The 23,659-nt window shown below is 60.1% G+C and overlaps 1 protein-coding gene and 1 pseudogene across 2 annotated transcripts in view; both read right to left on the bottom strand.

The window, feature by feature from the left end:
• LOC311511978 (leukocyte immunoglobulin-like receptor subfamily A member 2) overlaps positions 1 to 23,659 on the bottom strand; it is an 873,498-nt pseudogene that overhangs the window by 148,342 nt on the left and 701,497 nt on the right. The gene's annotated exons all lie outside the window — the stretch shown is intronic.
• On the bottom strand, positions 4,422 to 19,280 carry SHISA7 (shisa family member 7). Its single transcript, XM_084613005.1, has 5 exons — positions 18,682 to 19,280; positions 16,847 to 17,001; positions 11,089 to 11,154; positions 10,669 to 10,818; positions 4,422 to 10,212 (listed from the first exon to the last, which is right to left on the bottom strand). Exons 1-5 carry the CDS (start codon positions 19,239 to 19,241, stop codon positions 9,629 to 9,631), a joined length of 1,515 nt encoding a protein of 504 aa, XP_084469131.1. The 5' UTR covers positions 19,242 to 19,280; the 3' UTR covers positions 4,422 to 9,628.

Here is a 23,659-nt window from a genome sequence, read left to right as displayed (position 1 = left end):
CCCTGTACATAGCCTTATAAATATTCATATAATATGCAAATATGACATAAGCCAATCAGCTCATGGAATTGGGGCTGTGGGCAGGGGGAGAATTAGGGTCACCCTAACGTAAAGGAATGTCTGCACCCCATCTCAGCGAGGCCTGGGGGGCTGACCCCAGAGGGGAGAGGCTGTGTGACCCCTTCCCTGCCCTCCTGAGCTACCCCAGAGGCTGTGTGTGTGTGTGTCATGAGCCCTGTAGTGCTCCAGGAAGGGAGGGAGATTCCCCGCCAGGGAAGCAGGGAGGAGGCACCCTTGGCAGGCGGCGTGGGGGGCCTCTGTGCTCCCTTCTCTGAGAATATTAAGGCCCAAGGCCTGGTATTTGGGGTGCCCTGTAAAACGCCCTCGGGCCCTCCGGCCAGCAGCTCCAGGGCCACGGGGCCTGGCCACGTCCCCTGCTGGGCGGCTCCAACCCGTCGGGCCGGGCCGGCGCAGAACTGCTGCTGTCCTGCACCAGGCAGGGGGCGAGGGGTCCCCATACACCCAGCCCCCACGCCCTGACCCCAAGAGGCCACGTCCCAGCCCTGGGCGAGGGGTCCCCATACACCCAGCCCCTACGCCCCACCCCAGAGAGGCCGCATCCCAGCTGGGCGAGGGATCCATGGATACCCAGCCCCCACATCCTGCCCCAGAGGGGGCCAGGTCTTAGTGCCAGGCAAGGGGTCCCCGGATCCCCAGCACCTGTTCCCCATGCCAGAAAGTCCACGTCTCAGCCCTGGGTGGGGTCCCCCTGTATAACCAGCCCCCGCATCCCACCCCAGAGGGGGCACATCCCAGCACCAGGCTAGGGTCCCCCTGTATAACCAGCCCCCACGTCCCACCCCAGAGGAGGCACCAGGTGAGGGGTCACCGAATACCCAGCTCCCCACCCCATCCCATAGGGGCCGTGTCCCAGCGGCAGGCGAGGGGGGTCCCCATGTAACTGGCCTCCGCCCCCCTAGAGGGGCCAAACTGCACACTGTCGTAACAGCTGACAGCAAGGGGAGGACTCAAAACCAGCAGCAGGAAACATCAGTTTATTCAAAATCCCAAAATTACAGCAATTCCCGGGTACTTTATAACAACTTTATTTCTCCTTTAAATACATATGGAGTCACTGGCCTATGGGTTGAGCCCAGAGTCCTTAGAGATTTGCCGCACCTGCTGGCATGGTCCCCTGATTCATTGAGTCGGTAGTTAATTACTTTGATTATTATTAATTATTAGGGTTTTTTTTGTTTTGGTTTGGTTTTTTGCTTGTAATTCCGTTTAAATTAACCTGATTTGGTTCTGGCGCCTTTCGAGTTCTGTGCGATCTAGGGGCTGCGTCGTTTTTGTAGCTGGACGGGGCTCCCGCAGGGGTAAGCATGTGAACCCCCATGCCAGGCCGGGGGAGTTCAGAGCCAGAAGGGCGACCCCACCAACTCGCCTCCCCGCACTCTGCCTGCCGCACTGGGGTTTGGAAGGCTGCCCCCCGGCTGCCCACTAGGGGGCGTCCTTGTACCTACCTCTGAGACAGCTGGTGCTGCCCACTGCCAGAGATGGGATCAGCGGGGATCAGATACCGGGATAGATGGGCCCACAGGTCTAATCCGGAGTGGGCTGGCAGGGGGTGGGCTACTGAACTAGATGGGCCCATGGGTCTTATTTGGGGTGGGGGGGCAGAGAGAGGGCAGGGTACAAGGCTAAATGGACCCTTTGCTCACTATGGGGCGCTCTCCCCAGGCAGTTTGTGCAGGCCCCGATACCCCAGTTTGGTGCTAGGTGGTGTCGTGCTGCGGGGAGAATGGTGGGGGCTCAGCAAGGGCCACTGTGCTGATGGGACTGGGGCAGAGGGCGCTGGGCTGCAGGGAAGGGGCAGGGGGCTCAGCAGGGGGCGCTGGGCTGCAGGGAAGGGGCGGGGGGCTCAGCAGGGGACACTGGGCTGTGGGGAGCGGGGCGGGGGGGCACTCGGCTGCGGGGCAGGGGCTCAGCAGGGGGTACTGGGCTGTGGAGCAGGGGGATCAGCAGGGGGCAACATTCCCCTTTTTGTCGAAAGATGGCGTGTTGGGGGTACACTAGGAACCGCAGCCTCTGCTGGCAGAAAACGAGTCGAAGTGCGGCAGGGGAAATGGATTCCCCGTCCTCAGCAGCTGGTTATCGGGGCCCTTCCACTACTGGGACAAGTGGAACAACCTGATGCTCAGGCCCCTCCTGTTCCCTTGGGTTTAGTCCTGATTTCCCTGGATTTGAGCCACAGGAGCCCAACTGATTGGTCACGGGACACTCTCTGCACCTGTCGCCCATGGTGGGGCTCCCCAGTGGGGATCTCGCACTGCGTGGGATTGGCCACCTGCTGTCTTCCTGGGCCTTTCTCAAAACGGCCTGATGGGTGAGGAGGAGCCAATAGCCACTGGGCAAGTAGCGGCTGGCAGCCAAGGAGCCAAGAGCAGCAAGGGAATGAGAACTAGTGAAGACGCAGGGAAGAGTGAGCGATGAAGAGGGAATCGTATGCAAAGCACAGCGGACGGGGAACGAGGGGACCTTAACGAGAAATGGTGACAAGAGAAAGAAGAACAGTGAACGGCAAAGAGCGAGCTGCACCGTGAACAGGAAGAGCGAAGAATGAAACACGAGGGCCGAATAGTGAATGAAGAATAGTGAGGGATATCTGAGAGTGCAAACTGCATAGCGGGCAATGAATGGTGAAGAGTGAAATGGTGAGCAGTGAATGGGGAGGGTGAACAATGAATAGCAAATAATGAACAGTGAACGGTGAGGAGTGAATGGGGACAGTGAACAGTGAATAGCAAATAACTAATAGTGAAAGGTGAGCAGTGAACAGGGACAGTGGAAGTGAATAACAAAGTGAACAGAGAGCAGTGAACAGGGAGGAGTGAATAGCAAATGACTATCGAGACACCCATGCTCACCACTAGCACGCTGCCAAGTGCCTAACAGACCGTGAATGGCAGAGGGTGAACGAGCGGTAACAAGCTCAGTGTAGACCCTTGTTTATAGGCCATTTATACAGCTGTTCCCCTGCGCTCAGAACCCAGGACGCCCCGCCCACACGCACAGCTGGGCACGGACGCTGCGTGCCTCGTTCCGCCGTGCCGGGGGAGCTCCCATGAGAGCCTGGTGGCCGCGAAGCAAGGCCTAGGCCGGCTTTGAGGCTGGTCACACCTCGAGCGTGGGAGCCGGGGAGCCAACGCACCCGTCCGATCGCACAGAACTTCGTGGGAGGCGCTGCCGTACCTGCCAGCCGGCGAAACAGACGGGCCGGAGTCAACGCCACATGTCGGCCCATCAGGAGTGGGGAGGGCGCCTCGCAAGCCGAGGCTGGGCTTTCCAGTCAGAGCCTATGGCTTAACCCTTAGCGCATGTGACGCGACTGGTCAAAACAGTCGCGGCTCTAAAAATAGAAGACACCGTTTTATTTTTCATATTAAAAAAAATGCAAAACAAGACACCCGGGGGCTGAAGAACCGGCCCCTCGGCATCATGCCGGGAGTTCTCCAGAACTGGGCCGCGGGACGGAAGAGCGACATATCCCAGCCCCGGAGGGGAGGATGTGCCGTGGACTCCCATGGGGAGTGGGTGCTGAGCATTGGGTGGGGGGATCGGCCCAGATGGTGGGTTTTGGTCTCCGCAGGGTGCGGGCCCCCCGGCCCTGAGAGGGGCAGGGAGAGCTGGGTCTCAGGCATGGAGCCAAGGACACACCATACAACACACATTGTGCCCCTGCTGAGCCTCCCCGGATCCCGCCGTGCGCGTGCCAACACACCCAACGCCAACAGCCGGGCACAACCCGGCATGCCCACGCTGGTACCACTCCCACACCCGCGCACCCCACACACACGTTCTCTTCATACGCAACCCACCCACGCAGCCCCTCCCAACCCCTGCACGTCCCAGAGACCCCTCACCCCTCTGCTGTCCCCCCACACCTCCATCGTCCCTCCACACCTTTCCACTGAACCCCCACATTCCTCACACACTTCACAACAACCCCCACCTCCCCACAACCTCCCACCTTCCGCTGTCCCCCCACGTTCCTCCCACACCTCCACCGTCCCCCCACATTCCTCCTGCCAACCCCCCCACACCTCCTGCCATCCCCCCCACATTCCTCACACACCTCTGCTGTCCCCCACATTCCTCCTGCCAACCCCCCACTTCTGTCATCCCCCCAGACCTCCCACCATCCCCCAAAACCTCCTGCCATCCCCCCACATTCCTCACACATCTCCGCTGTCCCCCAACATTCCTCCTGCCAATCCCACCACTTCCTACTGAACCTCCCCACCTCTGCCATCCCCCCATTTCTTCCACCAAACTCCCACCTCCCCCCACGCTCCCCTCATACCTCCCGCCATGCCCCCACCCCCTACACATACTGCCCCCATCCTCGTGCTCACTCTGGTCTGTACAATCCCTGAGGATGCCATGACCGCCCTCCCGCCCTGCTCCCAGTGACGTGGGGTGACTAGGGATCCCCCCCAGCCAGTCCCCCCACATCTCAGCACCTTTCCTCTAACACGGACCCCCACAGGGCGGGTTCCAGGTCCCGTCCTGGCCGAATGGCTGTTCATCCGGGGACCCAACCTGCTCCAGGTCAACTATGGCTTATGCTTGGAGGCATGGGACCGAGGCGGAGGACGCATTGACACCCCCCCGCCCTCCCCGACCCAGGAGGGCCACACAAGGGAGGCCCACAGCGGTCTCCCAAACCGGTCCCCTCCCAAACCCATCTTGGGTTTGAGCTGACTGGGAAGATCCAAAATCCCTGGGATTATTTGGGGGGTGGTGGTGGCTCGAGTTGAGGGGCAAAGGGCAGGGTGAATGGGGCCAATGGCTCGGCTCCCTCTGCCCCCCAAAGCCTGGGGTCCCCCCCATCAGGGGAAAGTTTTGCATTGAGATACTTCCAAAAAACAACAACAGCAACAAAACCCTGCCCCCCCCCGACCTGCCCCTCCCAACACGAAAATACCCCTGGGGCAAGGAGGGGAGGAAGAGGAAACATTAGCCCTTGATTCGAGTTCAGCGGAGGAGGGGATGTCTGGGGAGGGGGACGAAGGGGGCTTGGGAAGGAATGGGGGGGTGGAGGGGGTCCCCCACAGATCCCGGGGGCACGACGTAGTGGGGAGGTGGGGGGAATGGCTTGTGCTGCCGTCGCCAGTGTTGTGGGGCAGAAAACCCACGAGCTTCTCCCCCAGACGCTTGGGCCCCTGGGTGCTCTGCCCCAGCCAGGATGAGGGTGCTGCACCCACACCGGGCAGTAGAGGGCAGATTGGGGCCCCTGACACTATAGCTATTCCTTGCCCCCCAGGGCCCATGGGGGCAGATCGGGGGCATGGCAGGGGTGCCCTGAGTTGTGGCTATTCCCTGTCCCCTGGAGCCCTTTGGGGGCAGCTGTGGGTCAAGGCCGGGGCGTCCTGCGCCACGGCTATTCTCTGCCCTATGGCACCAGTGAAGTCAAGGGGGCAGAGCCCAGCTGACCTCATCCAAAGATCCTGAGAAGGGAGCAGAGGGGCAGAAATCTAGCTGGGGGAGGGGAAGGTTGGAGGCTGGGGCTCCCCGTCCGGAAGGGTAAGCTTATAGCTTTGCCACCCCTGGATGATCAGGCAGGGGGATGGGGGGAGAGAAAATCACCCCTCAAAAGGGGGCCCTAAAAAACCAAATCCTAAACCCCCCTTGCCTGGTATGTCCTGCAGCCTGACCCTTAAAGGGAGCGGCCTCTGAATTCAGAGTGTCCAAAGGGTTAACTGCCGAGGGCAGGGTGGTGTTTTGAAAGGGGGAAGGCAGGGAGGGGAGCATGAGAGATTGGCTAAAAGGACAAGGGGAGTTAAAGGCAATGCTTTTTTCCACATGATATGGAATGAGCCTGGGGAACTCACCGTGGCAGGGGGTTGTTGAAAACAAGAATTTAGGGTGGTTCAAAAGGGGAGAGGACAGGTCCAGCCTGCGTTACGCTGGGGGATAGACTAGGCAATCCCAGCGCTCCCAACAGGCCCCAGACTCTATGGAGAACAGGACTCTCCAGCGGGAACATAATGTGGGAAGGGATATCCAACCGGTCTTAGGGGGCATGGAACCCAGGAGTCCTGACACCTGACCCTCTTCCCCTGCTCTAACCACTAATTCGCTCCCCTCCCCAGGGATAGACCCCAGGAGTCCTGAGTCCCCAAACCTTCTGCTTTAACCACCTTCCCCTGAAGCATCCGGTACTGATCACAGTCAGAGACAGGATGGGCTAGATGGGCCCATTAATCAGCTCCAGTCAATTTCCTCTGTTCCTGTGATTTCTGGATGCCATCAAGGCATTCCCAATCACCTGGCAGCACTGAGCGCCCGCCTCTCTCACAATCAGCCGCTTGAGACGGGCACCCCAAACACTGAAGCACCCCCTGCAAAAATCACAGGAGTCTAAGAACTGACAAGTGGGCAGGCCCATCTAGCCCGGTAACCGGGTCTCCACCAGTGGTCCCTACAGACTTGCTTCAGAGAAAGGGACAAGACATCCCCTGGGGGGCAAATAGACTAACCCACCCAGGGGGTTGGCTTTAAATTATTTCAGCTCTTGATTTATAACCCCAGCTGAAGAGATTGGCGACAGAGGGCCCGGCTGAATTGCCATGAGTCACAGTGACCCCTAGAGAAGCTGATCCTTTGTAGGCACCTAAGCTTTTGGCCACAGCAACATACAGTGGTGGGGAGTTCCGCAGGCTAACCATATGGCAATAAAGCCACTCCTTGTATTGGTGTTTAAGCTACTGCCTGCCCGGGTTGCAGAGAGTCCCCTGAGGTCAGGAGCCAATGTGAAGAGAGGGGTTTTATTTAAGGCTGGACGGTCTGTACCAGAAGCCATGCCAAGGCCCTCGGGAGTTTCTAATGCCTTGGGGAAGAATAGGATTGTGTTACACCTGGGCTAAAGAGCTCCAATGGTACGTGGCCTATAAACCACTATCCATGGTACAGCCACAAAGGGGAGAGGGAGCCCTGTGGGCTAGCCTGGGTTCCAGCTGATTTTGATACATTTAGATGGAGAGCTCTGTGGGGAAGACACAGATAGTATGTATCTGGGCAGTGCCCGGCGCGACGGGGCCCCGATCTCAGTGATTCTTTGTCTGGGCAGTACCCGGTGTGATGGGGCAGCACCTGGCCTGATGCGACTCCGCTCTCAGTGACGATATCTGTGCAGCGCCCAGCGCGGCAGGACCCCATCTCAGCGCCTCTGTATCCGTAGCAGCCGGCCATGCCCCCTAGGCATACCGCAGTGCAGAAGAGGAGCATGTTTTGGCGCTGGATGGTCGGGGTCTGAGCGCAGAGGGGGACGAAGGGATGAAAAGGTTTGAGGCTGAGACCCGTCAGAACTCTACTGGGTGATGAGATCGAAGATCCCAGGGCCTAGCAAGCGGCCCGCGAAGAAACGGAAGAGAAATAAAGAAAAAGGCATGATACGAAGACCCAGTTACCCCCCCCCCCCATGGCGTGGGGGTGACCCACGATCTTGGGGAGAGAGGGGCGGGGTTTGAAAGAGCTGAGGCTGTTCAAACTACATTCACGTGTGCTGGAGGGGTGGGGGCTCGTGCTCCCCCGCCCCATGGCAGTGGAGTGGGCTGGAAATCCAAAGAGCCGAAGCACTGGAAGAGAGATACCAGAGAACACTATATAAAGATATGTACATGGGGTTCAGCGGTGGGATGGGATGGAAGTGGAGGTTTGGCCATACCATGGCCCACCTGATGAGCTCTCAGCACCGGCCATGAGATCCGGGGAGAGGGGGCCGCTTGCTCCCACCCTGGCGCCAGGGGGCATCTGGCCTGCTGGAGGGGAGCATTGATGTCATCGGAAGGCACCATGGCGTCCTCATTGAATGGACGGGGCCGGCGGGCATGACATCATGGGACGGGCTGAGTCTCAAAAGCGGCGATAGCATCAAAAAGCGGGCCAGGTCCACAGCTGTGATGTCATAAAAAAGGGGATTGGGTCCACAGCGGTGACATCATCAACAAGTGGACTGGGCCCACAGCACTGACATAATCAAAGATAGACAAAGCCCACAGTGCTGATGTCATCAAAAAAAGGAACCAGGTCCACAGAGTTGACATCACTGAATATCAACAGGGCCGACATTAAAGGTCAACAGACCCTGATGATCTTGACATCATCCATCACCAACAAAGTCTGCAGTGCTGACATAATCAAGGGTTGATGATGGCCTGGCAGTGCTTGATCTCCTCAACTATTGACCAGGCCAACTGCTGTGACATCATCAGTGACAACGCCCAGTGAACAGGCATCGTCAATCGGCGACGGAGCCACTGGACTGATGTCAAAACCAGCAGGCTGACGCCCAGGACACTGGTGTCATCCACGGTCAATGAGGTCCACAGTGTTGAGACCATGAAACGGCGATGATGTCATCAGACGTCAACAAGGCCCACAGCACTCATGTTATCAATCACCGACAACGAGGTCCACAGTGTTGATGTCATGAGATGGAGACGGTATTGACAGCAGAGGTTGAGAGCCCTCTTGGCATCATCAAAGGTTGACCCACAGTGTTTACATCATCACAGGTTGACGGGCTTGGTGGTACTGACATCATGACACATAGACAAGGGCCACAGTGCAGATGTCATCAAAGATGGCCAGTGCTGACATCATCATCAAAAGTCAACAGGACAGCTGGTCCTGATGGAATCAAATGTTGACACAACCACAGCACTGACGCAATCCTATATGGACAGGCCTGACTGTCCTGACATCATCAACCATCAACAGGGCCCACAGCGCTGATGTCGGTGGACAGGCCAAATGCAATTTGACATCATCGAACGTGGATGGGTCCAACACAATCTTGCCATCATCAAATGTCAGCAAGGCCCATGGTGCTGATGTCATCCAACGGGGACAGGCCCAACACCACTTTGATATCAGATGTTGACAGGGCCCATGGTGCTGATGTCACCCAATGTGGATGGGCCCCAGGCAATCCTGACATCAACAAAAGTTGAGAGGGCCCCGAGCACTGATGTCATCAGTCATGGAGAGGCTCAACACAATCTTGACATCAAAAGTCGATGGAGCCCAGGGCACTGACATCATCTAACATGGATGGAGACAAGGCAATCTTGACATTACCCAATCTCAACAGGCTCCAAGGGGCTGACGTCATCCAGCGTGGATGGCTTCAAAGCGACCTTGACATCATCAAAAGTTGACAAGGCCTGTGGCGCTGAGGTCACCCAACACGGACGGGCCCAAGGCAATCTTAACATCATCACAAGTCAAGAGGGCCCACAGCAGTGATGTCACCAGTTGTGGACATCATCTAACATGGACGGAGACAAGGCAACCTCGATGTCACCCAATGTCGACAGGGCCCCAGGGGCTGACGTCATCCAGCGTGGATGGGTTCAACCTAACCCTGACATCATCAAAAGTTGACAGGACTCATGGCGCTGAGGTCATCAAAGGCGGATGCCACCAAAGCCCGGCAAAGGCCTTGAAGCAGGCCGCCCGGTCCAAGAAAGAAGACGGGAAGGACGGGGGGGGAGGACGCGGAGGAGGAGGAGGAAGAGAGCTGTGGCCTTGGAAAGTGGAGTCCACCTGAGCCGGGCCCTCACACGGTGACCTCGTTCTTGCTCCCGGTGCGGAGGTGCTGGCTGGGGTGGTGCCCGGGGATGAACTGCAGCTGCTCGATGGTGCTTTGGCGGCGGGAGCCGAAGCCCTGGCGCCGGTTGGCCGTGTGGTTGCTGCCCACCTCCCAGGCAGCTTGGGCCGAGTTGGCGGAGGACGGGTGGGAGTTCATCTTGTGCCCCTGGTGGCGTTCGAGCAGCGGGGTGCCAGCGGCACAGATGTTGGTCTGGGACAGGGCCTTCTGGTGGCCCAGGCGCAGCTCCTGGAAGGGTCCCGTGCCCTGGTGCAGGCGCTCGGGCGAGAGCAGAGGCTCCTGGGAGTGCAGGACCTCGCGGGAGAGCAGCCGCTCGTGGGAGACGACCCGCTCCCGGGGGCCGGTGCAGTCGTAGGGGGAGGGGCGGTAGCCGTCCGAGAGGATGTGCTCCTGGGACATCACCCGCCGCGGGTGCTGGGCCGCCTCCCCGTAGCGCTCGTAGTTCATCTTCATGGCGTGCAGGGGCAGCGTGCCCCGCGTCAGCTCGGCCAGGTGCCGCCGCTTCAGGTACAGCTCATCCATGTCCTTCTCCGCTGGGGGGTGGGACAAAGGCAGCGGGGGGGGGGGGGATGGGAGGGGCAAAGGCAGGAGGGGAGGGGGGGGATGGGAGGGGCAAAGGCAGGAGGGACGGGTCAGGGGGATGGGAGATAATGGACAATGTGACCAACTCTCCTTTGCATGTTCACAGGCTCCATGGCCGGACGGGGCCACTGTGAACGAATTCATTTCCCCCGCAGGCTGCCAGTCAGTCCTGGGAACCGATGGCCCCCCCCTAAAGGGGAAAGGCCCTGGGCCCCATTCCCTACCCCCCTGAGCCAGCCTGTCCCTGCCCTGGGGCCACATGGTAGTTGGCGCCCCCTAGAGGGAAAAGGCCTTGGGCCCCATTCTTCCCCAGGCCAGCTCTGGCCCCCGGGGCAAGTCCCCAGGGGTTGGTGGAAGTGGTGGGGTCGGGCTGTGAGCACCCCCCAGTGGCAGGGCCCCTGGCTCACCCAGCCTCTTGAGCGAGGAGTAGCGGCTGAGCTCCGACTTGATGGCCGACTCGTAGGACGGGGGCAGGTGCGAGAGGTTGTGGAAGGAGCGGGAGCAGGTGAGCGAGTTGTACTTCAGGCCCGACGTTGGGGTGTGATGCACTCGCCAGTCTGGGGTGGGCAGAAAGAGATGGGGGAGAAGGGGGAGGGGAAGAGGGAGTGTGGGGAGAGGGGTCAGGAGGGAGCGGGCCAGGGAGAGGGGGTTGGAGGAGGGGTGAAGATAGAGATTAACACTCGGAGCCATTTTATCTCCCTCCCCTCTACCCCCCGTTTCCCGGCTGGAGGATTCGGATTCCCTGGGACAGTTCGGGTGAGAAAACGGGGCCCCCTCCCCCGGCCCTGGGGCCCAGAGCTGGGCCGGCCGCCCCCCGCGCCACCTACCCAGCGTGGCGGCGTGGTGCTTCGGGCTGCTCACGCTGAGGTGCACATAGTTGTGGTGCATGTTGTCTGCAAGGCAAAGCCGGGTTAGTCGTCTGGGGGCAAAAAACCCCAAACCCCACCAGCAAAACCCAGCCCCTTAAAGGTAATGTGCGAGGTCAGACACCTCTGGGTCCCCCCAGGGCCGGATTAACCTTTTGTGGGCCCCCGGGGGGGCAGTGGAGCGTGGCGCGGGGACGTCAGCCCCCCGAGCGAGGGGCCGGCCCCCCTCCGCCCAGCCCAGTGCAGGGCACTATTTACAAACCGGCTGCCCGGCCATGTGCTGCCGGCCTGCCCCTTCCCCTCGGAGGGGCGGGCCCATGTCACGCCACACAGCCCCTCCCCGCCCTGCCCAGCACCCCCCAGCTCCCTATGGCCAGAGCCCCCCCCGACCCACTATGCCCAGTACCGCCCCCAGACCCACCCACAAATGCACAGCACCCTGCACAACACCCCCCCTGCCCACCGCCCCACCACAACTGCCCAGCACCCCCCACAGAGCCCCCACTCCCATGTGCCCCAACACACACATCTACCCCGCCCCCGTGCAGCCCAGCACCCCCCAGACCCCTTCCCCCACGCCCTGGCTCCCGGCCGCAGTCACCGGCCCTGCTGGGAGGCGACTGTCTGCTGGGCTGAGCCGGCAGCGCAGCCAGGGCTGGTCCCGGGGCCGGGAATCGCTCCGGCCCCTCGGGAGTGGCGCGATCAGCCAGGCCAGGGCCTGCCCCGGCCAGGCTCCCTCAGGACCCACTTGCCTGGAGGGGCCCAGCCAAGCGCCCCACACTGCACCCCCATCAACTGGCTGAGACTGGCGGGGCTCCTGCCCCAGTCCCGGGTGGCTCAGCGCCGGGGGGGGGACAGGGGGCCCCCCAGGTGGTGGGGAGGAAGCAGAGACTGCCCGGGGCCGGGGGTGCACTGGGGTCCGGCCGGGGGGCAGAGGGGATCTGGCGGCTGGGGCCAGGGGGCTGGCGGGGTCCCGGGGCGCAGAGCAAGTGGAGCAGGCCAGGGCCCCTTCTGAGCCTGGGCCCGGCTCCAGGGCACCACTGGCGCCATTGTGAACCCGGGCCCGGGCCCCCTGGTGCTATTTTCCTTCTGGGGACAACAAAAAACAACAAAAAAACCCCAGCCCCTTAAAGGTAAGGTGCAAGGTCAGAGATTTCTGGGTCCATCTGGTGCTATTTCTGTCTGGGGACAAAAAAAACATGGCCCCTTAAAGGTAAGGTGCAAGGTCAGACACTTCTGGGTCCGCCTGATGGTATTTTCTGTCTGGGGGACACAAAACTAAACAAAAAAACCCCTCCAGCCCATTAAAGGTAAGGTTCAAGGTAAGACAGTTCTGGGTCCGCCTCATGATATTTTCTCTCTGGGGACAAAAAAAGTGGCCCCTTAAAGGTAATGGGCAAGGTCAGACACTTCTGGGTCCGCCTGATGGTATTTTCGGTCTGGGGACAAAAAAAAACAACCCCAGCCCGTTAAAGGTAAGGTGCAAGGTCAGCCACTTCTGGCCCAGGGTCCGCTTGATGGTCTTTTCTGTCTGGTGACCAAAAAAACCTCAGCCCCTTAAAGGTAAGGTGCAAGGTCAGACTGCCGGGTCTGACTGATGTTATTTTCTGTCTGGGGACAAACATCCACGCCCCTTGAAGGTAATGTATGAGCTCAGACACCTCTGGGTCTGCCTGATGTATTTTTTGTCTGGGGACAAAAAAACTCCAAACCCTTAAAGGTAATGTGTGAGGGCAGATACCTCTGGGGTGAGCGGGAATATGGGGGTGCAGGGGAGGGATGGAGGGATCGGGGTAGGGGTGCAAGGGAATAATGGAGGGAGGGATTGGGGCAATGTGGGGTGCAGGGGAGGGATGGATGGAGAAATTAGTGAATATGGGTGTGCAGGGGTGGGGATGGAGGGATGTAGGTGGGGGTGCAGGGGAGGGATGGAGGGAGGGATCGGGGATGTGGGGGTGCAGGGGAGGGATGGACAGAGGGATCAGGGGGATGTGGGGGTGCAGGGGAGGGATGGATGGAGAGATTAGTGAATATGGGTGTGCAGAGGTGGGGATGGAGGGATGTGGGGGTCCAGGGGAGGGATGGACAGAGGGATCAGGGGGATGTGGGGGTGCAGGGGAGGGATGGATGGAGAGATTAGTGAATATGGGTGTGCAGAGGTGGGGATGGAGGGATCAGGGATGTGGGGGTGCAGGGGAGGGATGGACAGAGGGATCAGGGGGATGTGGGGGTGCAGGGGAGGGATGGATGGAGAGATTAGTGAATATGGGTGTGCAGAGGTGGGGATGGAGGGATGTGGGTGGGGTGCAGGGGAGGGATGGAGGGAGGGATTGGGGATGTGGGGGTGCAGGGAAGGGATGGACAGAGGGATTGGGGGATGTGGGGGTGCAGGGGACGAATGGATGGAGGGATCGGGGGATGTGGGGGTGCAGGGGAGGGATGGTTGGAGGGATCGGGGGATGTGGGGGTGCAGGGGAGGGATGGTTGGAGGGATCGGGGGATGTGGGTTGCAGGGGAGGGAGGGAGGGAGGGATGGATACTCTCTGGAGCAGTGTAATGAAGAAACCTGCCATTCTCCAAACAGCCACTGGGTGTCTCCCTGGGCCCGCCTAAAGCTGCCCAAGTACCAGGGTGCACCCCAGCAGATGCCTGGGTTCTCTCCCCAGCTCTAGGAGGTGAGTGGGGTCTAGTGATTACAGCAAGGGGGGCTGGGAGCCAGGACTCCTGGGTTCTCTCCTGGCTCGGGGAGGGGAGTGTAGAATGGTAGGGAAGGCTCAGGGCCAGCATTACAGGCAGGGGGCCGCAAATGGGAAATTTGCCCCCCAAAGAATATTCAATGGGCCCCAATTCCTAGGTGCGGGTGATGGGGTCGAGTGCCCTCCAGTGCCCCCAGAACACCCACGTGGTCCCCCACTAATGAGACCCTGGAGCCTACCCTGGAAAATGAATCCACCCCCCATGAACAGGGATCAGTTCTCATCCCCGGGCCTGCGCCGCGCACGGAGCTGCAGCCTCTGAAGTCCCAGCTGCAGGGACCCAGCCCAGGTTCTATAGTAGCTCCCTGCCTCAGTTTCCCCCTCTGCACAATGGAGACGACAGCCCTGCCTCCCTGGGTGTGTCAGGAGAAGAGCGGGAGGAGCCCAGACGCTATGGTGACGGGCGCTAGAAAAGTAGCTCAGTTCATGACGACCAGGGGTGTCTCCGTCCCCCTCCCGATGGACGGAAATACGCAGCCCCCGTAAAGGCACCGACCATGCCAAGCAGAACGAGGGCCACATCCCTCCCAAAAGCAGCCACTTCTGGGGTGCAGCCACTGTGTCATGGCAGCACAAAGTGCCCGCTTGGGCCTGCGAGCGAAGTGGGATCCTGCACCCCACAGGAGGCGATGTGGGGCAGCAGGATAGAGTTAAACTGACAGCCCACACTGACCCCCGCTAGCTAATGTCCTGCTGGCCATGACCCCCAGCTGCTGGGACCCCTCCCTAATCCAACCCCCCCCGACTGCACTCCCCTCTCTCCCCAAGGGGATGGGACCCTTCCCCAATCCGCCCCCCTGACTGCACTCCCCCAGCAGCTAGGACCCCTCCCCAATCCACCCCCCCTGGCCTACACTTCCCTTGCACACCCCCCAGCTGCTGAGACCCCTCCCCAATCCACCCCCCAGCCCGCACTCCCCTGCTGCTCCCCAGCTGCTAGGACCCCTCCCCAATCCACCCCCCAGCCTGCACTGCCCTGCTGCCGCCCCGGCTGTTGGGACCCCTCCCCAATCCGCCCCTACGGCCTGCACTCCTCTGCCGCCCCCCACAGTTTCTGGGACCCCTCCCCAATCCACCCCCCCAGCCTACAATCCCTTCACCACCCCAGCTGCTGGGACCCCACCCCAATCCACCCTCTGTCCTGCACGCCCCTCGCCACCCCAGCTGCTGGGACCCCTCCCCAGTCCACCCTCAGCCCTGCACTCCACTGCTGCCCCCCCAGCTGCTGGGACCCCTCTCCAATTTCTCTGCTTCCCCCACCCCCTGCTTTAGATCCCCTCCCCCAAGACCTCGTAATCCCCCTTTAACAGAACATGCCTCAAGGAGGTTTTCGGATCCCCTGGGGGGGGGAATGACTCAGCCACCGCACCCCCCCCAGCCCTGCCATGAATGCTCAGCCACAGACACCCCACGACAGCTAGCACCGGTTGCCATGGCAAACCGCGATCTCCCACCATACCCTGCGCCGTAATGCCTGGGCCCAGAAATCACCGGCTCCAAAGTACCATTGCCCAAAGATTTGCCGGGGGGTGGGGGGCAGGGAATGGGGCCCGGGGCCTTTCCCCTCCAGGGGACGCCAATCCCAAACAAGCCAGGCGCAGGCCTGTTTAACCGCCCCGGGTGTGACATGAGTTTGTTCAGTCTCAGCAAGCTGCCCCCCGGGGGGCCCTGGCGGAGGGAAGAGGGCGGGCTGACCAATCCATGGACAATGCGCCCCCCTTTCCCCACAGGGGGGGCTCCATCGGGAAAGGGGGCCCCTTGGTGATGGGGGAAGGTTGAGTGTCGGGGAGGGGCTGAACTGACTCTGGAGCTGACTAATCCACCCCTCCCTTGTCATCCCCAGATCTAACCCCCTAATGCCGGCCCTACGATACCGGGCCCCATGGCCTCCCCTGCCAGTAAGCCCCTGACCCCCACCCCTCTCCCTGCCCTGTGGATCAGCCCCATGGGTCCATCTGCCCTGATACCCAGCTTCCCAGTGGGGTGCTCAGACAAACACCCCCCTGCCCAGCTGGGAGATGATCGTGGGGCACAGGCTGGTGGGGTGACGATGACAGCCATGCAGCCAAGCATATCCCGCCCCCCCCAGCTCCTGGTTTCACCCCTTGGCATGGCCAGTGTTCCCCGTGGGAGGCAGGAGGGCAGGGGATGCACTCCGTGGGTTAACAGCCTGTGGGGCATGGGATGCGCCAGGGTAAGTGAGTGCTAGCCCCCCCCCCCCGCCCAGGATGTCCTAGCCCCTGGCACAGACCCCCCCCCGACCCAACTCAGCTCAGTGTCCTTGGGGGAGAAACCGCTGGTTGTGGAGCAGCCGGGGCGCAAGAGAGGGGTGGGCAGCGATATGGGGGATACCCCAGACACACACCCAGTGCACGCCCCTAATGCGGGCACACACACAGTACATCCGGCCATGGGGAGACAGCGCCCAGCCCCCTCCCTGCAGCCCAGCCCCCCCTGCTGAGCCCCCTACCCTGCTCCCCACAGCACAGCGCCCCCCGCTGAGCCCCCGCCCCACCCCCTGCAACCCCTGCCCCCCCACCAAGATCCCCACCCCACTCCCTGCAGCCCAGTGCCCCCCACCAACAAAGCCCCCAGCCCCGCTTCCTGCAGCCCAGTGCCTCCCCACCAAGCCCCCCACCCCCTGCAGCCCAGTGCCCCCCGCCGAGCCCCTGCCACGCTTCCTGCAGCCCAGCGCCCCCCACCAAGCCCCCTGCCACGCTTCCTGCAGCCCAGTGCCCCCCGCCGAGCCCCCCGCCCCCTGCAGCCCAGTGCCCCCCGCCGAGCCCCCTGCCACGCTTCCTGCAGCCCAGTGCCCCCCCACCAAGCCCCCGCCCCCTGCAGCCCAGTGCCCCCCGCCGAGCCCCTGCCCCGCTCCCCGCAGCCCAGCGCCCCCCACCAAGCCCCCCGCTCCCCGCAGCCCAGCACCCCCCGCGGCGCAGGGCCCCTAGTGCCGCTGTACCGACCGTGGTTGCTCTGGCAGGGCTTGACGGGGTTGTAGAGGTTCTTCGGGGGCCGGGCTGGGCCGTTGTCCTGGGACGCTGAGGTGAGGGCGGTGCTGTTGCTGCGCTCGGCGCGCGAGCTGGTCCCAGCCTGGTGCCGGAGAATGTCGACAAGAGCCCTGGGCGGGGGGCGGGGGAGCGCCCGTCAGACACCCACAGGTAACCCGGCCCCCCCCCGCCGGGGCACGGCCCCTGGGGCTGCCCTGGCCTGCGCCGCCGGCCTCACCACTAGGGGGCTCTGGGCCCAGACAGACCCTGGGGCTGCCCCACCCGGCCTCGCCACTAGGTGCTCCCCCACTGTCCTGCCGGCCCCCCTTCCCACTGCCATGCCCCACACCCAGCCCCACTCCCGTGCCCCCTCCCTTCTCGCCTCCCCATGGCCCCCAACTCCCCACACCTCTCCCCCCAGCTGCACCCCTCCCTCTGGCCTCCACCTCTCCCCTTGACCCCCGATCCCTTCCCCTCTCCTCCTCTCTCCCAGCCAGGGCCCCCTCCCCCTGGCTCCCAACTCCCCCCTGCTTCCGCCCTCCCCCCACCCCAAACTCCCCCTGCCTCTCCACTCCCCCCTTCCCCATGAACCCCAGACACTCCCCTCCCCCCTTTCCCCATGGCCCCCGACACTCCCTTCCCCCGGCCTCCAATTCCCCCTGCCTCTCCCCTCCCCTCCCGCGTGAACCCCTGATACTCACATCCCCCCATGACCTCTGATACTCCCCTCCCCCCCACCACCATGGCCGCCTGACACTCCCCTCCCCGACCCACTCCCTTCTCCCAGTCATGGCCCCCTCCCCCCGGGCCCCAATTCCCCTGCCTCTCCTCTCCCCTTCCTCATTGCCCCCAAACTCCCCTCCTCTCCCCTCCCCCCTTTCCCCATGGCCGCCTGACACTCCCTTCCCTGACCCCCTCCCTTCTCCCAGTCATGGCTCCTTCACCTGGGCCCCAATTCCCCCTGCCTCTCCCCTCCCCCATGAACTCAGACACTCTCCTCCCCTCCCCCATGAACCCCTGATATTCCCATCCCGGCATGACCTCTGATACTCCCCTCCCCCCTTTCCCCATGGCCGCCTGACACTCCCCTCCCCGACCCCCTCCCTTCTCCCAGTCATGGCTCCTTCACCTGGGCCCCAACTCCCCCTGTCTCTCCCCTCCCCTCTCCCCTTCCTCATTGCCCCCCAACTCCCCCCCTTTCCCATCCCCCCTTTCCCCATGGCTGCCTGACACTCCCCTCCCCCGATCCCTCCCTTGTCCCAGTCATAGCCCCGTCCCCCAGGCCCCAATTCCCCCTGCCTCTCCCCTCCCCTCCCCCATGAACCCGATACTCCCATCCCCGCATGACCTCTGATACTCCCCTCCCCCCCTTCCCCATGGCCGCCTGACACTCCCCTCCCCAACCCCCTCCCTTCTTCCAATCATGGCTCCTTCCCCTGGGCCCCAACTCCCCCTCCTCTCCCCTCCCCCTTTCCCCATGGCCCCTGACTCTCCCCTCCCCTCTCCCCCTTCCTCATGGTGCCCCAAGTCCCCCTGCCTCTCCCCTCCCCTCCCCCCTTTCCCCGTGGCCCCCGACTCCCCTCTCCCCCTTCCTCATGGCCCCACAACTCCCCCTCCTCTCCCCTCCCCCTTTCCCCGTGGCCCCCGACTCTCCCCTCCCCTCCCCCCTTTCCCCGTGGCCCCCGACTCCCCTCTCCCCCTTCCTCATGGCCCCACAACTCCCCCTCCTCTCCCTTCCCCCTTTCCCCGTGGCCCCCGACTCTCCCCTCCCCTCCCCCCTTTCCCCGTGGCCCCCGACTCTCCCCCCTCACCTGGGCATGTTGATCTCCCGCCCCTGGGGCCGGCGGGAAGCCTTGCCAAAGGCCACCTTGATGCCCAGGCCCACGGCCAGGGTGAAGCTGATGACACCGCAGACCACGTAGACGGTGCTGTTGCTCTGCTGGCGGGCGGCCTCGGAGCCCCCCGGCCCCCGGCCCCCGGGCCCGGCCGTGCTGCTGGCCTGGGTGTGGGCCCAGAAGGGGGTCTCCACGTTGGTGCAGCGGCCCTGCTCCAGCCGCATGGCCCGGTGCTCGCAGCAGAAGCGGTAGTGGCACGTGCCGCAGCAGAAGCGGTAGCCGCCCGTGGTGCAGTTGAAGGCAGCGTCGTACTGGCCCATGACGTCGTAGTAGCCCTGGCACGTCTCAGCCGCCCGGCCCCCCCAGGCCCCCGCCCCTGTGCCGTTGCCCCCCGCCAGCCGCTTGAGGTGAGCCAGCAGGCTGGGCAGCGCCCGGCTGTGGTTGGCTGGGCGAGGGGCCTGGAGGACTGCCAGGGCCGGCCGGCAGCTCAGGGCCTCCAGGGCGGCGCAGAGGACGACAGTCAGCAGGTGGTACATGGTGTGCGGGGGGACGACCCTGGGAGACGGGGAGCAAATGGGGGGGGGCAGGGAGAAGCCCTGGGTTGGGGGAGGTGAGGAGGGCACAGAGGGGCCCCAGAAGATGCAAGTAAATGGGCAGCTGGGGTGTATGTGGGGGCACAGGGACGGGGAGATGGGAGATGCACCAGGAGATGGCACCGGGTGGGGGGTACGGTGGGTCCCGTGAGACAACCCTGGGTAGGGGGAATGGAGGGGCTCAGCAGATGGCACTGGGGGCGGTGGGGGGGGGCGCAGAAGGGTGCCTTGACACGGTGCAGAGTTGCCGGGGGAGGTCAGGGCGTCTGGTCCCCGTTAGCTGGTTCCTTCTTGTGGTTATAAAAAATGGATCAATCCGTATAAAAGAATCCGAGAGAGAAATCTGCAGAGAAAGAGAGAGAGAGAGATGGGGGAGTCGGCAGCTATCGCACCATGACCCCAACGAGCATAACGTCATCCCCACTCCTGGGACAGGCTCTTTTCCCCAGAGCCCCGGCTTCCGGAGTCGTGAGCTGTGGCAGATCTCTGTCCCCCAGAGCCCAGCGGGGGCAGATCGGGGGGATGGCCAGAGCGCTGCCCAGACACAGAGTCACCGAGATCGGGGCTCCATCATGCCGGGCGCTGCCCAGACACAGAGTCACCGAGATCGGGGCCCCGTTGCACCCCAGCACTGTGACACTCCTGCATCCTCTCTGCCATACTATAGCCCCTGGGAACCCCAGATCCGAGACACCCCTGTGTCCTGGTGTCTGATTCTGTAGTGGTTATTGATTTCCAATGAATTACTAGTTTAAAGGGCTGAGCGATTGTAAGTGTCTAGTCCCAGCAACAGGCACAACAGAATCAAGGGGATTGAGGCTGGGATCCCCAAAGTGTGACATGTTGAGGGGAAAGCAAAACTTAAGGCAATTTTTAGTGCACCATTTGTAAAGCCACAGACGCTCCAAGCCACATAAAAACAGAGCAGAGAGAAGGCGGGCGAGGCAATATCTGTTATTGGACCAACTTCTGTTGGAGAAAGAGACCAGCTGTCCATCTGTAGAGAGCTCGTCTCTGGGTCTGGGAAAGGCACTCTGCGTGTCCCAGCTAAATACAAGGTTGGGCAGATAGGTTAGCATCAGTGGTGAACGCACATTCAAAATGATCTCCACCAACGGGAGAAATGGTCTGAAGTCAACAGCATGGAATTCAATCAGGATAAATGCAAAGCGCCCCACTTAGGAAGGACCAATCAGTGGCACACATAAAGAATGGAAAAGGACGGCTTCAGAAGGAGTACTGCGGAAAGGATCTGGGGGTCAAAGTGGATCACAAGCTAGATATGAGTCAACACTAACGCTGTTGCAAAATAAGCAAACATCATTCTGAGATTTATGGCAGGAGTGTTGTAAGCAAGACACGAGAAGTAATTCTTCTGCTCTACTCTGCGCTGATTAGGCCTCAACAGGAGTATTGTGTCCTGTTCTGGGCGCCACATTTCAGGAAAGATTTGGAGAAAGTCCAGAGAAGAGCAACAAAAATGATTCAGGTCTAGAAAACGTGACCTGTGAGGGAAGATTGAAAAAAACAAACCAGGTTTGTTTAGTCTGGAGAAGAGAAGACTGAGAGAGGACGTGATAAGTTTTCAAGTTCATAAAGGGATGTTACAAAGAGGAGGGAGAAAATTCTCGTTAACCCCTGAGGACAGGACCAGAAGCAATGGGCTTACATTGCAGCAAGTTGGGGTTAGGTTGGACATTAGGAAAAACTTTCCTAACTGTCAGGGTGGTTAAGCAACGGGATAAATTGCCCAGGGAGGTTGTGGAATCTCCATCATCTCCACCCGCCTCAGAGATTTGCGGGACAATGGACGCCCCTCGGAGATCCACCCCAGATGCGTGGCCAAACACAGCCAGTTCATCCTCAGCCGTGACAGTTGTACATAGAATCATAGAATCATAGAATATCAGGGTTGGAAGGGACCCCAGAAGGTCATCTAGTCCAACCCCCTGCTCGAAGCAGGACCAATTCCCAGTTAAATCATCCCAGCCAGGGCTTTGTCAAGCCTGACCTTAAAAACCTCTAAGGAAGGAGATTCTACCACCTCCCTAGGTAGCGCATTCCAGTGTTTCACCACCCTCTTAGTGAAAAAGTTTTTCCTAATATCCAATCTAAACCTCCCCCACTGCAACTTGAGACCATTACTCCTCGTTCTGTCATCTGCTACCATTGAGAACAGTCTAGAGCCATCCTCTTTGGAACCCCCTTTCAGGTAGTTGAAAGCAGCTATCAAATCCCCCCTCATTCTTCTCTTCTGCAGGCTAAACAATCCCAGCTCCCTCAGCCTCTCCTCATAAGTCATGTGTTCCAGACCCCTAATCATTTTTGTTGCCCTTTGCTGGACTCTCTCCAATTTATCCACATCCTTCTTGTAGTGTGGGGCCCAAAACTGGACACAGTACTCCAGATGAGGCCTCACCAATGTCGAATAGAGGGGAACGATCACGTCCCTCGATCTGCTCGCTATGCCCCTACTTATACATCCCAAAATGCCATTGGCCTTCTTGGCAACAAGGGCACACTGATGACTCATATCCAGCTTCTCGTCCACTGTCACCCCTAGGTCCTTTTCCGCAGAACTGCTGCCTAGCCATTCGGTCCCTAGTCTGTAGCTGTGCATTGGGTTCTTCCGTCCTAAGTGCAGGACCCTGCACTTATCCTTATTGAACCTCATCAGATTTCTTTTGGCCCAATCCTCCAATTTGTCTAGGTCCTTCTGTATCCTATCCCTCCCCTCCAGCGTATCTACCACTCCTCCCAGTTTAGTATCATCCGCAAATTTGCTGAGAGTGCAATCCACACCATCCTCCAGATCATTTATGAAGATATTGAACAAAACCGGCCCCAGGACCGACCCTTGGGGTACTCCACTTGATACCGGCTGCCAACTAGATATGGAGCCATTGATCACTACCCGTTGAGCCCAACAATCTAGCCAGCTTTCTACCCACCTTGTAGTGCATTCATCCAGCCCATACTTGTTTGTTTTAAACCTGCTGCCTATTAAACTAACACCCCACAACTACAACCCATACTTGATGGGGACCCCATTCTGAGAAGGCTTTTCTGAACCTCCTCTTCTGGCCTTTCAACCACCCACCAACCTTTCCAAGCTCATCAGCAGAAGCAAGCTCCCCACAGACCAGGAACCACCAACTCAATGCAACACCAAACCCGGCCAGATCAACAGATACAAAACCAAAAAGAAAAGGAGTACTTGTGGCACCTTAGAGACTAACCAATTTATTTGAGCATGAGCTTTCGTGAGCTACAGCTCACTTCATCGGATGCATACCATGGAAACTGCAGTAGACATCATATACACACAGAGACCATGAAACAATACCCCCTCCCACCCCACTGTCCTGCTGGTAATAGCTTATCTAAAGTGATCATCAGGTTGGGCCATTTCCAGCACAAATCCAGGTTTTCTCACCCTCCGCCCCCCACACACAAACTCACTCTCCTGCTGGTAATAGCCCATCCAAAGTGACCACTCTCTTCACAATGACAGGTTTCAGAGTAGCAGCCGTGTTAGTCTGTATTCGCAAAAAGAAAAGGAGGACTTGTGGCACCTTAGAGACTAACCAATTTATTAGAGCATAAGCTTTCGAAAGCTTATGCTCTAATAAATTGGTTAGTCTCTAAGGTGCCACAAGTCCTCCTTTTCTCTTCACAATGTGTATGATAATCAAGGTGGGCCATTTCCTGCACAAATCCAGGTTTTCTCACCCCCCCCCCCACACAAACTCACTCTCCTGTTGGTAATAGCTTATCAAAAGTGACCACTCTCCCTACAATGTGCATGATAATCAAGGTGGGACATTTCCAGCACAAATCCAGGTTTTCTCACCCCCCCACCCCCATACACACACAAACTCACTCTCCTGCTGGTAATAGCCCATCCAAAGTGACCACTCTCTTCACAATGTGTATGATAATCAAGGTGGGCCATTTCCTGCACAAATCCAGGTTTTCTCACCCCCACCCCCACCCCCATACACACACAAACTCACTCTCCTGTTGGTAATAGCTTATCCAAAGTGACCACTCTCCCTACAATGTGCAAGGTAATCAAGGTGGGTCATTTCCAACACAGATCCAGGCTTTCTCACTCCCCCCCCCCCCGGGGACACACACACACACACATAAACTCACTCTCCTGCTGGCAATAGCTCATCCAAACTGACCACTCTCCAAGTTTAAATCCAAGTTTAACCAGAACGTCTGAGGGGGGGGGTAGGAAAAAGCAAGGGGAAATAGACTACCTTGCATAATGACTTAGCCACTCCCAGTCTCTATTTAAGCCTAAATTAATAGTATCCAATTTGCAAATGAATTCCAATTCAGCAGTTTCTCGT

Source organism: Lepidochelys olivacea (genome assembly GCF_965140295.1).
Source record: "Lepidochelys olivacea isolate rLepOli2 genome assembly, chromosome: 23".
Lineage (NCBI taxonomy): Eukaryota > Metazoa > Chordata > Testudines > Cheloniidae > Lepidochelys > Lepidochelys olivacea.
This window is presented reverse-complemented; position numbering and strand designations above follow the sequence as displayed.

What these genes read in the sequence shown, in the direction of transcription:
- SHISA7 (XM_084613005.1), bottom strand. Translation starts at nt 19,241, where the DNA reads ATGTACCACCTGCTGACTGTCGTCCTCTGCGCCGCCCTGGAGGCCCTG. An exon ending in CGGGAGATCAACATGCCCAG is followed by an intron (nt 17,002 to 18,681) that starts GTGAGGGGGGAG and finishes CCCCCCGCCCAG; the next exon opens with GGCTCTTGTCGACATTCTCC. An exon ending in CTCCTCGCTCAAGAGGCTGG is followed by an intron (nt 10,213 to 10,668) that starts GTGAGCCAGGGG and finishes CCCACCCCCCAG; the next exon opens with CGGAGAAGGACATGGATGAG.